At 36.8% G+C, this 15,743-nt stretch overlaps 1 protein-coding gene across 3 annotated transcripts in view; it reads left to right on the top strand.

Annotated features, from left to right (window-relative positions):
- The first annotated feature begins 5,930 nt into the window (after window positions 1–5,930).
- Window positions 5,931–15,743, top strand: part of SLC13A1 (solute carrier family 13 member 1) — a 94,132-nt gene continuing 84,319 nt past the window's right edge. For all 3 annotated transcript variants that reach the window (XM_023588008.2, XM_058297301.1, XM_004455741.3), the window contains exon 1: window positions 5,931–6,046. In XM_023588008.2, coding sequence (XP_023443776.2) covers window positions 5,948–6,046 — 99 coding nt within the window. In that variant the 5' untranslated portion in view covers window positions 5,931–5,947. The remainder of the gene's footprint in view (window positions 6,047–15,743) is intronic.

Genomic DNA, 15,743 nt, shown 5'->3' with positions numbered 1-15,743 from the left:
CAGATGATCTCAAGAAGCAGAATTAAAACAGTGGATGGAAGCTACAGGAAGATAAATTTCGACTCAATACCAGAAAAAAAAATCTAACGGAGAGAAGAGAGGATACTTAAATATGGAATGAGGAAATGATTTGTCCATCATTAGTGTATTCAAGAATGGGCCAAGCAAGAATGGCCTTTTGGCATCAATATTTCTTGGAGGCCTAGAACAAATTTGCAAAACCAGAGAGGCATGATTTTTGAAAAATATAGAAAACCATCTTAGATAAAGGCTCCTGCCATGAGAGTTTATCATTAATTGTTTTAGGAAGTGAAAATAGGAATTGTTATACAAAATAACAGAAAAGTCAGAATGAATTGCCATACATAGCACTTGTCTATGTTCTACTAGGTCACTGGGAGTTCTTTGTTGTAGGCATGGTGTCTTCTTCACTGGAAGACAAGCTCCATTGTGAAGGCAGAGTATCTTATTCACATCAATTCACTCACTCTAAGGATTTCAATTTGGATCTATTTTATTAATCTCATTAACAACAACAACAACAAAAACTCCCAGAGTTCAATCTACTTCTTACCATTATCATGTATTCATCCAAGTGAAAATATAGCTGTGTCCTCATGGTCTATCAGTTAGTGTGATTTAACTGCACAATGATATAAATTGAGAGGAGGAAAATATGTACCTCTGTGAATCCATGGTAAAGGAAATAGGCAAAAATATAAGCATAATTAACTTTTCAGAATAAATGTTGACATATGTTTCTTCACAAAATTGTAGGTAGTCATGAGATACACAGTTGCTTCTGTTAAACAACACTGAAAAATTTTTAACCAAAAACCACCCAAATCAAATAATAAACGTGGTGAAAAGCAGTGAATGCTGTAGCTATGCCAACAGAAAATTACTGTGAGAAGGAGCTTGGCTAACTTCCTGTATCCATGCAAATATATTGTGAAATATTCCACACTTAGGTAAAAAATAATTTTCAAGGAAGATAGGTCAGCTTGACAGTTAGCTGGATTGTGTCAATGCCATTTACTATACTTAAAATGAAATCTCAAACTATCGTAAGAGTTTATCTTTTCATTCCATCAAGATCAGAAGATGCTCCAAGCCAAAAAGGGAGGGAAAAAATAGTGGAAAAAATATCAGTTGTTTTTTCTGAGAGAAAAATGGGTGCATTTCTCTGTAAGCAACAGGAAATTAGTAACAGAATTGAGATTTTACCTTACTATACTATACTGTACTATACTATATCCAAAGACAGTTTCGACCAACTTACCTAGCCGAACTATGTGGAACCCTTCTGACTTTACAGGAGGAGTGAACACTTGGATCAGTTGGGATCATATTATAGTTCCACACAATACATTTGTATGGATCCTCTGCTTTTGTTTCTAAGTGTTCAGAATCATAGCAAGCCTCCCAGAGCACCTTTATCTCTGTTTTGCTTTCCCACCTAGGTACTGACTTACTAAATGCTACATCCAGGAGACCTGGGACCACCTCTGACCAGTCCCTCTTAAAAGTTCTCATGAGGATTACAGTACCTGTCAGATGTGTCAAGTCTGCTGGGATATTATTGTTCCTTAAGGCAATGGTACAGGAGTTTGGGGGTGAACAGGGAAAGGAGCAGACATATGAAGTCTTTAGGGTAGCTTTATTCAACTTCTCTTCTCTAAGAGCATTCTAAGTGTTCTGGAATGTCCTTTCTCCTCTGCCTTAATTTCCTACACCTCCCCCCAGTTCCCTCAATCCTTCTTCTGCATTTTTTTCCCCTTTTCATCTACCAAAGTCCAAGATGAAGACATGGTCAGGCTTGGTGAAGAAAAAGTTATTCCTCCCTACTCTGGTACAGAGCGTAACCTACCCTGTCTGTACTCAAGTGCTAAGGTGTTTTGGAAGCAGTTGTTTTTCCTAGAGTTAGGACCTTCTCTTCTGGAATTTGCTTTGCTTCTTGGTTCACGAAAGTTCAGGCTGGCCACCTCTAGGACACAATTTAATCTTCACCCAGTCAGTCAGTCATTTACTTCATAGCACTAGAGGAATGATTATTGACGTTATGGTTAATAATAAATAATACCAACTTAAGTGTTTAGAGACTTGTACATGAATCTTGAGACTCAAGGGTAGATTAGATTATACTACTTGAGATATTTCTCTTATCCTTTATTTCAGAAAATGAAAATAATAGCTGATACAGTTAATTAGCATGGGCATAGAAGTTTCACTATATTATTATCCATTTGCTTCCATCAAGAGAATTCATCAGCTTAAGAAATGAAGGAATAAGAGTGAAGAAATGAAAAACATAAAAAAGTGCCAAGGTAAATGACTACTGGATACCAGTCAAGGAGGAATGAAATTATCTCAGTTCATAATATCTAAAAATATATTTTGGGCATAGCTCATATGTGACACTCAAATAATATCCCCTTCACAGTGCTGTGTCTGGAAGATATGAAATTTATGAAGGTGACTAGAATATATAAACAGGCAGGTACCATGAATGGGTAACAGAATTAAGTTGAGGTTTAGGGACAAATGGCTGGCTTATCGTCTCAATAATGATAAGACTAAAACTTACATGTACTTTGGACTTCAGAAATTTTAAGAATAGAAATAGGAACACATAGTTGAAGTCAATGTAACACATATTTTTATATATAAATGTGCCTGGTTGCTTTTTCCAACAGAAAAAAAGCATCTTCAGATTTTTTTTTTTTCCTAGTAACAGATTCAGTTTTGCAAAGTATACATGCTTTTCATGTAGGTATCATGTAAACAATTGTGGTTTCATTTTCAATAAAGCAAATATTCCCCTTTGAACACACTATACCTCTTTGCAATCCTAAATATTAATATGTCATTAAGGAATTATTCCCATGAACCATGCTATATAAGCACTGAGGCTAGGTGGTTTCTATTTGTCCATATGAGTATGCTAGCTTAGAGAAAATATTCACTGAATATTTAATTGTACTCGCTTTGCTATAGACTTAAAGGATGTAAAAGAAGTAAATTCATGGCCCCAGTACTCAAAGAATTAACAATCGTCTTGAGGATTTAAGATTTATATTCATTATCAGAATAGCAAATCAGGTAAGTCAGTTTAGTCATGAACCAATTTATTTCTTACAGTAACTAATTCAATGAACTAAGGAACCAACTAAACCTGAAGGTTCCCAAGTCCCTTTTAGATTCAATTGGGAAGGGAATCTGCGTTTTTGTCAGGTGCTCCAAGTGATTACATAGAGTTGCTCCAAGGAATACCCTGGGCGAGTTAATGGGAAGTCAAGAATCAGGGAGATGGACAAAGTTTAGAATTGTCAGAATGGATTTATAGAGGGTAAGAGCTTTGAATTGATCTACAAAGTGAAACTTCAAGAGTGGGTGAGATTTAAAAACAGAGAAGGAAAGTACATTCTTGGAAGAGGAAAGACTTGAAGAAAAGCACAAATTTGGGAGTGAAGCTTGCATAAGAGACCATCAGAAAACACATCTGAGAAAAGCTAAGAGGTGGAAGTGTAAAAGCTGGTTTCCATTTCCCTCATGATGGTTGTCTGTATAGTTTAAATATCCTGAATAAATAATTTTAATTCAGAGAAGAAATCCTTTCCCTTTATGCTGGAAACTGAATTTCACACAAGTTACCACCATTGTAAGGCCCGATATTGAGGTAAAAAAGTTTTACTCTAGAGCTATGATCCCTAAGTCAAACAAACCAGGAGTCTACATATAAATTCTAGGTTTGATGTTTTAGATTTTAATGTCAAACTAGTAGTCATTATAGTAGACACATGACTTAATACAAAAAAAACAACAACACAAAATGTTAGACTGAGAGCCAGAAACAGCTGCATTTAAGTCATTGATTTACTACCTGGGATTTTTGAACCTTAGTTTCAAATCTGTAAAATGTAAATAATAATCTTAATACATATAGACCTTGTGTTGGGTTTTGAAGATTAAATGAAGTAGTGAATGTAAATTCTCTGGCACATAGATTTTTTGAAGAATGAATGAACAATTTTCTATTTGTAAAGTACATGTTTTAAATGCAGTAATCCATGATTACGCAATGGTGTGATTCATTCTATGTCAGATAGATAAAAAAATAACACAACTGCAATGTATTAAGAGATATATATGTTTTTATATACACAGAAGAGGTGAAATTTGACAATTGTTGTTTCATTTACACTCAAATATGGTGAGTGTTGGAAGAAAGAATTATTTTCCTTGACAGAAATAAAAGCAGAGTTACATTAGGGGAGAATTAGAAATAAAGTCTAAATAATAATCTTATATTACTCAAGAATAAGGTAATTTGTGCCAAAAGAAGTTGTCCATGAATTATCTGAGAATGTACTTTGTACTATGTTTTGTTTAACTATTTGTCCTCAGGACTGGGTGAATAGTAGTTGCTTAGTTGAGGGTTATTGCATAATTAATTTACAACATAATGAAAAACAAACTAAAGAGTCCTTTGCCCTAGGGAATGTGAAAATGCATCTTCCATATCATTTTAGGACTGTCCCATCTACACACGTTTGTGCATATACATACTTAACCTTGGATACCCTAATGACTCATCTATGTACAGAATCCCTGATAATTTTCTAATCAGTATCAGTATAATAACATCAGCTCAATCCTGCAAAGGTCTTAAATGGGAGAGCTTATACAAAACTTCATGGTCACTTTTGGTCTTCTATGAAATGGTACCATGTGGTCCAAGAAGTACATAGAATTTTACTTTCAAACACTGAAGAAATCAGTGAGTGTGGTTTTAGGGAAAATATACTGCTCAATATCAGAAGCAGTGTATTTCTCTCTTGAACGGCACCAAAGGATTTGTGAGTGAGAGAGGTCAGGACCTCTTCACTGAGCCAAACTTCACATGGACACTGAAGAAGTCTGCCTCACGACATTATTTGAAAAGCCTGCAAAAACCCCAGTTATACCAAAGCATTTCCCTTTTACACTGCCATGTACTAAAATTCCTATAGCTGGAGTTGCTATGTCAATTCACACACAGAAAATATGCTTCCTTAGAAAGGGTACCAGAAGTACCATGGCAGTCTGGTAATTACTTCAGTCAGGAGTCCAGGAAGTCAGAAGACAGCGGTTCAAGTTTGGTAAACTGCTCAAAGAAGATACCATGAAATGTGTTGACTTTAATAATGGGAATTTATTAACTTACAAGCCTACAATTTTGAGGCTGATAAAAATGTCCAAATTAAGGCATCATCAGGTGATGCTTTTTACCCAAAGACCAGCTGTCAGTGATACTAGACTCCTCTGTCACATAGCAAGGCACATAGCAGCGTCTGCAGATCTCTGCCTTCTCTTCCATTTTTTTTTTGTCTTTAGTTTCTTGCTTCAGTGATTTTCTCTCTTCCTCTGAATTTCATTCTCTTATAAAGGATTCCAATGAGAGGATTAAGATACACCCTGAATGAGATGGGTCACATCTTAAGATCCAGTTCACCAAAACATCCTACTTAAAAGGGTCCACACCCACAGGAATCACTTAACTTTAAAAGCATACTTTTCTGGGGTCCATACAGCTTCAAAGCACTACAACATCTAAAGGAGTGGAGAGACCTCATTGTGGGCAACTCAACCAACTCAATGATTTTTACTTCTAGACTTGTCCATCCTGTATACCAGTAAATGTGAACAAAGAAAGTAAGGAAGGAACAGGTTCACCTTTCAACATCCATATGAGCAAATGGTCCTTTTTTTGCAAACACCATGAGCTTATCTCTCCATGTTCATTGTGACAGTAAAGCAATAATAAAACAAGATTTAATTTTAACTACTGTAGGTTATTCTAGGATAGTGACTGAAGATGATGGGCTGGAGAAATATTAATCCAGGTTAGTTATTTAACATCTGCCTTATATTGAATAGTCACTAACCAAGCCACTTGCATGGGACAATGAAGCTTCTCACTTATGTTTTGATTTATCGCCGTCTTCTCCTCATTGTTTCCACTCTGTTGATTTTACTCCCACTGCCTATCATCCTCCACACCAAGGTAAGTGAACATGGACAACAGACTGGTGAATTTTCTGATTTATTTCATTTATCCTTTATTGTTGCAATACAATTGCCTGCTTCAGAACTGAATGGGTAGTGATATTTTGTGGTTGAAGTCAGAATGGTAGTCCATTGTGTTTTGTCCATTTTTCTTCTTTTTAATAACTTATGATTGATTCTCAGCATAATTAACTAAAATAATTAACTAGAATAGCCAATTGTTGTCTGCCTGTCAAATGGATGAAAGGAGGTATGAAAGAAACCCAGTCATTGGGGTTTTGTTGTTCCCGTCACCAATCTCCAAGGAGTGTTATTGGTTAGTGCAGTCTTTGCCTGAAATTAGGCAGCAGTGTGACACTAGGGAAAAAATCTAGAAGAGCAATCAGGAATCCCAGGATCTAGCATAAACTAATTTACTTGTTAACTCTGTGGCTTGGTATCAGTCATGGAACATCTCAGAAATTTAGTTTCCTCATGGGATAAGATGTTGAAAACATTAAGGAATTTTCCTTAGTTAATAAAAAATTAAATAAATCATTGTATCATGTTATGATAATTTCATATTTTATTTCAATTTAGTATATTTGTAAGCATTCTCTATTTGCTTTTAAATGCAATCAGTCTGGTCCAGTCTATTAAGCCCAGAATAATAAACCTTGTGAATTTTTTATGCTTTAATAAAATTATTTGAGTCAACAAACATTAGTAAGCACCTTCTCTGTGAAAGACATAGTAGTAGGTGCTGGAAAAAACAAGAAAATATGCCATGTCACATGGTGGTTAAGAGCACAGGTTTTGGAATCAGGCTCTCACTTTCATGTCTCAGATTTATCACTGACAAGCTGTATGACTTGGGAAAGTTACTTAATTTCTCTGGGCTTCTGGGCTTCTGGGCTTGTTGTAGGAGTAAATGAATAAAACCCATTAAGCACTTGGGGCAGTACCTGGCACAGAGTAAGTGCTGGTGCTTAAATTCTCTCCCGGTGTGCTGACTCCATAGCCAGTGCAAATTCCACCACTCCATGATGCCTTTCATGTTACTGGAAGAAAACCTCACTGATATTCTTTACTGCTAAGTGTTAATCAAGGCTATGCCAGTCTGTGTTAAATAGAATCACATTAACTTCAATATGTTGGATCCTTTGACCTTCTTCAAATGTCTCTCCACTGACCTGGGAATCTCTGAGGGAAATTCAGGTGAGGCAGTGAAGAGTCCCTCTTGATTCTGCCAAAATCTAGTCCACCTGGAAACCTGTCCAAGTGACTGACCCCCATAGCTGCCAGTTGTCTCCTGCTAGGTGCAGTCTCCCTGGTTGGATTTCTCCTTGTGCTGAGGCCTCATAGTGTTCAAGGCAGGAACCTTTTAATCAAACATTGCTCTTAGTTTCCAAAGACTTATGGAATTTTTAGTGAAAACATCAGGAATAGTAAGTTGTCTTTTGTTTTGGTTTTCAATTCTGTGTGACTAACCCTCCTCTCCCTACACTGCCTCTTCAACCCCAGCTATTTTTCTTATGGCATGTATATGAGTCCCTGGCAGCTATACCAGATGACAAATTTGTGTCAAAGACATCGGGCTCTAATATGAGCTCCTAGCTCCATTGCCCTCAACAAGCAATTGTTTTTCAACTTAGCACAAATGTGTATGATGATCTTCTCTTTCCAAGTCCCCTGCAGGCCCACACTTCAAGGCCCTCAAACCTGGCTGAATCCTATTGTGAGCACATCCTAGTTCATAAATGGACCCCTCTTCTATTTTAATATTTCTGGGTAGATCCTTACTACTTATTTACAGAGAAAATGGGAACATAAACTAGTCAAGGCAAACTTAGGCTATGATTGAATATCATCTTTCTCCTTCGACATGCAAATACATGACACTGTGATTATCCTCTCTAATTTTCAGAGGAAATTTATGTAAATCCTCTGAAAGAAAAGACAAGTAAATAAATAAAAAGCAATGGTTTCAGTGAATGATTCATTAAGTGGAAAGTGTATTACTAAGAAATACAGCCATTGATTTTTTTTTTTTTCTAAGCTGCTATGGCAAAATGATATTAGGTCTGTATGGAAGTCAGAGGACTGGCATCAAGTTGTATTTGATGAACTGTGTTCTTCTTTCCTTTCCCTTCAATCAACTCATTTGTTAACACTCAATTAATGCTAATGAGAGGATTTTTTTCCTAGTACAATAACATGATTTCCTTTTTTGACCACTTAAATTCGTATTTACTTGTTCGATCAACTGCTAATTAAACTCAAAGAATATTATTTCAACAGCTGTTTACAATGAAATCAGGACTTTTTTCAGAGAATGTGGGCCTTTAGAGGGTAATTAAAAGATGTGAAAACTCCAGGGATTCATCATCCTCCAGCCCCTCAGTTCCCGCAACACATACAGTCTTGCTTTGATCAAGACCTGCTGCTCCTCCAAGTTTCTTTAACTCACTGAAAGCTGTTACCCTTCACCAGGTTCCCAGACCTGAATGCTGCATGTCATCGCAGATATTCAAATATCTCTAAATAGCCTATCATTCAAATTATGCTGCCCCCTCTCCAAAATACCTCCCACCTCTGCTTCCCCATTTCCATTCCCACTGGAACTGCTGTCATTGAGGCCATCTTCATCTCTTTCTCTCATAGACCATTTTCATAGTCTTTCCCCCAACATCTTCCTCTAGAGTAATATTTTTTAAATGCCAACATACTGTGCCTTGATCAAATCTTCAGTGGTTCCTTCATGCCTACAAGGGAGTAAAAACTCTAAACAAAACACGTACACCTTGATGGCTCTTGAGGATTTTGTCATTTGTTTGTCTGGACAACCCTCTCCAAAATTCCCAACCTATCTTTCACACAAACATTTTATACTTCAGCAATATAATATCCATGCCTGTTCTTGCTTTCTGTTTTGCTCACGCTAGGTACTCTTCCTGGAACATCCTCCCCTTTGCCCTCTTGTCCTTGGAAGGGCAGCTCAAGCTGTTATGCAAACTGAGAGTCATCCTCAGTGTACTCATTGCATCTTGGATACATCAGCCTCCATATAGCAAGTATTTCACTTTGTATCATTGTCTCTGTATTAGTCAGCCAAAGCGGTGCTAATGCCAAATACCAGAAATTGGTTTGTTTTTATAAAGGGTATTTGTATGGGGTAGAAGCTCACAGTCACAAGGCCCTAAAGAGTACAACTCAAGGTACCATAAGAGGTACTTTCTCACCCAGAGTCTGTTGCCATGGGTTGACGCAAGATGGCAGGTGATGTCTGTGAGGGTTCAGTTTTCCTCCTCCTCCCAAGGTTCCATGGTCCCAGCTTCTTCCAATATCAGCCACAGGCTGGGACAGGTTTCATCTCTCTCCCAGGGTTCATTTCTCTCTGGGCTCAGCTGCTCTGTTCTCTCCACAAGTCCAGCTGTCAGGCGAACAACTCATCTCTCTTTCTGGGGCCTCTGCCATGTCTAATTGAGCCTCCTCTCTTTCCTCACATATCTGCTTCTCTGTGTCCTTAGATCCCTGTCTCCAGGATCAAAATTCCAACTGTCTACTCTGGCATGTCATTTACTCTGTGAGTCCCCATCCCTTTGGTGGGGGCAGGACTCAACATCAAACTGATGTGGCACAATCAAGTCTTAATCATAATTTAATCAAGTAAGAGTGAAAACTCTGAATCCAATCGAATCTAATGTACCCAGAGGAAGAGATCAATTTACAAACATAATCCAATATCTATTTTTGGAATTCATAAATAATACCAAACTGCTACATTCTCCTTCTCCAGGCTGTAAATATTTCCAGAGCATGCAACATACTCCTTATTTTAATTTGTCTCCTCCAACACCAAACACAATGTCTTGCATGTAGTAGATAGCTGATAACTGTGCTGAACGGATAGATGGATGATCTGAATGGCAGAAGGATGTGGGAAGATACTGCATCTTAGAGGAATGATAAGATGCAGGAGAAAGAAGGCAATGAAAGGAAGGAACTTCAATAGAGTGAAGACAGAGACTAAAGGCAAACAAAACATGGGTGTAACAGGAAGGCAGCTCTTCCCTGAAGTTCTTTTTCTTCCATAATGTGTTTTCACACCTCCTTTGGTAACAATAACATTTGTGAATGTCCATTGTAAACCTTGCAACCATTGAAAATATTCCACATTATCCCATTTTGCAAATAATAGAACAGAGACTTAAGGTTGAGAAATTAGCCCAAAGTCACATATAACAAAGGTCTGACTTCCAAGTCCATAGATGATATTGCTTTTTAAATATTTATTTATATCAGATTTTTAAAAGTTTGTGTTCTGCTGGCCTTGTTCCATTGTTTCTGAATTTGTGATCATAAGAGCATGAGGCCCATCTCAACCTGAATTGCATTGTAATCACAACCCATGCTGGACATACAGTGTGAGCAAGAAATAAACTTTGATAGTTTTAAGCAGTTGAGGTTTTAAGCATTTTGACACAGCATAACCTAGCCTGTACTGACTTACCTAGCATATTTTGAATACACCTGATTCTGGCATGCTATCAGTTGGTCCATTTCCTTATCAGTAAAATGTACAAGACTCAATAAAAGTGTTTCAAATGTTGTCTGTGAATCAGCTGCCCTGGATTCAAATGAAAAAAAATTGCAACCTATGTACAAAGACCAGGATGGTGTACTTTAAACTAATTTTCCAGGTGACTCTGAGGCAGTTAACCCCTTGACCACGTTTTGGTCACACCCTTAGAGATAGCCAGGTTGGAGAACCACGTGATCTCCACAGTTCTTTCCAGTTCCACTATGTGCATGGGGTGTGGAAAGAGTACACATTGTAATGCCTGCGTGGGTGCAGACAAAAGTGGAGCAAAAGGGAGTGGTTAAAAATACCCCTATAATTGGCATAGTAGAGCCATCAATTGCCTTTCTGCATTTCCAATTTGGGCTAAAAACTAGGAAGAAATGCTAGTTATTTTCCTTGACTTTGTAGTTGAGCTCCTTCTTCTTGCCATTCTTCAGGATGAAGACATTGTGGGACATTTTTAAGGTTTGGGGTTAATATGAACATGAGTCTTCGGAAATCACTGCAGCAGTAGGGGTAGGTGTATCACGAAACATGCAAAGCCCTTCAAAAGCTCTGTCAAATAATAATAGTGTTTTTCTTGTGCATACAGATTTAGAACGCATGGTTTTTTCCCCTTTCTTAATTGCTTCACGTTCTCTATAGAAAATCAACTGCAATGAGTGAGGCCTGTGATAGGTCCTGCTTTTTCAAGCTGTGCAGAATGGAGCTCATACCCACATGCGTACTAATTAATCAACCGAATTACTCCCTAACAGTCTGTGTCATTTATAAAAAGGGGAAGAGGTGAAAAGAAACCACTATATTTTAAAGCTAATTTATATTTCAATTCCATTTGGAGCTATAATTTAAGAGAACCAATGTGATTTTTAAATGTAATCATCCACATTTCCCAAGGTAATTTGACAGCCAGAACTTTGTGAGGGGAAAAAGTTATGATCCACATTGCTAAGTCATAGCATTATTTGCCTTTTCTATTTCTGCATCAGCTGCCCTGCCTGTATTAGCCAAAGTGGTTAAGACAATATTTCACTATGATACTGTTAAATGGGTGCTAGGAAAGTGGGGGAACGTCATTTATAGGAAATTAAGCTATGCAAGTAAGAATTTTAGTTCCAATTTCAATTTGTTAGCAAGGGATATGAGAGCTCCTGAAAAATATATAGTTATTTATTTAGTGGTGGGATGAGGGTCAAGATATACAATGCCAAGTTAGTAGGAGAGGAAAAAAGAAGGGGGAAGAAGGCAAAGAGGAAGCAGTTCCTATACTAGAGCTTCTTCTCCCTATGATAGAGATTGAGTGTTTTGTATAAAAATAAGATATAGGAATAAAAGCAATAGTAGAAATAACACAGAGAATATGCATAAACATTGTTGAGCACCAACTATATGCCATGCACCATTTTAAGTACTGGGAATAGGGCAGTAAGTATAAAATGTGTGCTCTCATGGATTTTGTACTTGGATTGAAACTCTGCAATATAGACTTGTGGTCACTAAACCTTAGTTTAACATGGAATTACTGTACTTAACCCTATAGAATTTTGGTGGGGACTAACTAGGTAATTCAAGTATAATATAAAATATTTTATTAGGTACATACTAGACTTTCATGAATGTTATTTCTCCATCTTCTTCCTCCATAATGTCAGGAAAAAAATTTTCCTGTTCCTTGGCAATTATCTTAATCTTAAATACTTTTTTCTATCTATAAAGCCTGTGATTAGCAGTTCAGATGATGTTGAAATTTATACAGTTAGAACCCCCAAACCAACCCCCTTCCCCACTCTAAACACAAAGCAAATAAACATTTCTGTGAACCAGAATGGGTCAGAAAAGCAAAGATGAACAGTGAAGGTGAGACCTGTGGACTAAAGTATTCCCACATGCTTCTGAGGTCACATCCAGGCTCAATGTCAAAAACCAAGGGCTGAGAACCCTAATTTACACCATGGACTATAGCTAATATTACAACTATAACAATGTGCTTTCATCAACTGCAACAAATGTTCCACATCAATGCAAAGTATTAATAATAGGGTGGTATATGGGAGTCCTGTATTTTATGCATGATCTGTAAACTCATAACTTCTCTAATGAAACTTTTTTCAATAATGATAAAATAACTAAGAAAAAAAAGACCAGAGAGTGGTTTCCTCACAGCTGTGAAAGACAAGAAGCACTAGCTATGGAAGTAGATGTGGCTCAACTGATAGAGCATCTGTCTATCATATGGACAGTCCAGGGTTTGATCCCCAGGGCCTCCTGACCCATGTGGTAAGCTGCCCATGCGCAGTGCTGCTGCACCCAAGGAGTGCCATGCCACACAGGAGCTCCCCCACATAGGGGTGCTCCACGTGCAAGAAGTGTGCCCCACAAGGAGAGCCACCCCTCATGAAAAAAGAGCAGCCCACCCAGGAGTGGCGCCGCATACATGGAGAGCTGACGCAGCAAAATGACAACAAAAAAGAGACACAGTTTCCCAGTGCCACCAGATAATGCAAGTGGATGCAGAAGAACACACATTGAATGGACATAAAGAGCAGACAGCGGGGGGGGGGGGGGGGTGACAGGACGGGGAGAAAAAGAAATAAAATAAATCTTAAAAATAAAAAAAAAGCACTAGCTAGACTGACCATTCCCTGAGACTCTGGTTCATAGCAAGCAGAAACTGTCCAGCCTAGCAGGCAGAACCTTCCAACTACCCATTAGGTGGGTAACTGGATCTGCACTACCTGGGCAGGACAGACAATCCAGACTGGCAAGAAAAGATCTGGTTCTAGACTGAGTTAAAGATTGGCTGAAGGCAAATGGAAAACTGTAGAAAGAAAAAACGAAACAACTTCCTCTCAGGGTAAATCTGACAAAATTTTAAAATACATTAAGATCATTGTAGCAGTTTTATATGGTTATGAATTCCAAAAATAAATATTGGATTATGTTTGTAATCTCGTCTGCACCTAGACCTGATTTAGTTATGATTAGGGCTTTGATTGTGCCACATCATTAGGGTACTGATTCCCTGCCCCTTGGTGGATGGGCACCACAGATAACAGGTGTGGCAAAGGACAGAGTTGAGGGTTCTTAATGTTGGAGTTTGATGTTGGAGTTTGATGCTGAAGTCATAAGCTGGAGCCCCAGGGGAAGAGATAGAGCCATTTGCCTGATAGTCTGCAGCTGACCTTGTGGAGAAAACATGGGAGCAGAGCCCAGAGGAACCCAGGATGACTGAACCATCACAAACGTCATGAAAATAGACTTTGGTGAGGGAAGTAGCTTATGCTTTATGGCCTGGTATCTGTAAGCTCCTACCCCAAATAAATACCGTTTATAAAAACCAACCAATTTCGGTATTTTGCATCAGGTCCCCTTTGGCTGACTAGTACAACTATTAATTTAAGAAACATTGACAACAAAAGCAGCACTTCAATGAAATGAAATTAGAGAAATTAGCAGGTGAGGAAAGGAAAAGACCCACAAAATTTTAAAAAATAATATAAATAAAAACAAGGAGAAGTGAATGTGAAAAACTAGTAGAAATCCTGAAAAAGAAAAATATAGATATTGAAATAAAAAACAAACCTCAATGAATAAAATTAACTTTAATCTGGGCACACTAGAACACAGTGAATCGAGAGAGAATAATAAGAATATATCTACAATGGATCACAGTATAATAGAGTTTATTTTTTTTTATGTGGAAGAACATTTTGAAGGATGAACTCAGAATTCTCAATGTACCTGTAAAATGTATTCCTTTAAAGAGGGAATAGAGGAGAGATTATAGTCAAAACAATAATAGTTGAATTTTTCTGATTTAAAACAGGCATAAGTCCTCAGACTGAACATGCAATCTACCTACAAGGCACCTTAATTAAAAATTAATCCCTATTTAAATATATCAGAAATCTTACTTTAGACCAAGGATAAAGAGAGAATTTTAAAACTATCAAACATAATAGAAAAAAATACTACATAACAATGATAATTAGATTAGTTTCTCATTCTCAACAATGATGAAGCCATCTAACAAAAATATACAAGACCCTGTGGAGAAGTATAAATATTATAGAAGGACACCTGAAGGAATGGAGAAATGTATCATGCTCATTGACAGGAATATTTTAATGCCAGTTTTTACTTTATAAGTTATGTACAATAGGAATCAAAATTTAAACAAATTTTTCTCAGAACTTGAAATCATATTTAAAATTTAAAAACAAAAAGTCATGCCTAAGATTGCCAAGACAAGTTTGAGAAAAATGTACAATGAGGGACATTGAAAAACTTGGAAAGTTTTTGAAAAGCTAGAGTAATTAAAAGAGCATGATACTTCTGCAAGACCTGATTTAAAAAGAGGGAGAAAAAACAAAGAGCTCAGAATCATTGTACCTACATATGTAGAAATTCGATATAGGAAATATGTAGCAATACCAATTAGTGGACAGAAGATGAACTATTCAATAATAAAGACTAGGGTACTTTGGCTATATATTTAGAAAAATTATATATCAGATCCCTATCCTAATAAATTAAAGCCCTATGCTTGACAAGAAAAATTTTCAACCTTAGAAAAATATGGCAAATATACTATAGGAAGGATTTTTCTTATATGATGATAAAAACCACGAGCCATAAAAGAAATGATTTAAAACTCATTGCACTACAATAAAAATCCTCTGGTTAATCAAAAATACTATAAAGTGAATTTAAAATACTAGCAAGAAACTAAGATGTTTGCAAATATACAACTTATAAAGAAATAATTTTAAGTATATATAAAGAACTCCACAAATACATGAGAAGAAAGAGACAAACAATCCAACAGAAAAGTAGAAAAGGGCTATAAGCAGATAATTTGCAAAAGAGAAACAATTCTATTCAATAACTATGAAAAAAAATACTTTACTGGCTTTCAAGCAAATGCAAATTAATTGGTGATAAAATAATTTCATACTATCAGATTTTCAAATAATTTAGTCCAATATACCAAGAGTTGGAGAAATGAAGAGCAATGGTAATGTAGACTTGAACAACCATCTTTTTTTTTTTTTACTTTTTTTTTTTTATTGACTTTGTAATAATATTACATTAAAAATATATATGTGAGGTCCCATTCAACCCCACCCCC

The sequence above is a fragment of the Dasypus novemcinctus genome, chromosome 5 (genome assembly GCF_030445035.2).
Source record: "Dasypus novemcinctus isolate mDasNov1 chromosome 5, mDasNov1.1.hap2, whole genome shotgun sequence".
NCBI lineage: Eukaryota > Metazoa > Chordata > Mammalia > Cingulata > Dasypodidae > Dasypus > Dasypus novemcinctus.
This window is presented reverse-complemented; position numbering and strand designations above follow the sequence as displayed.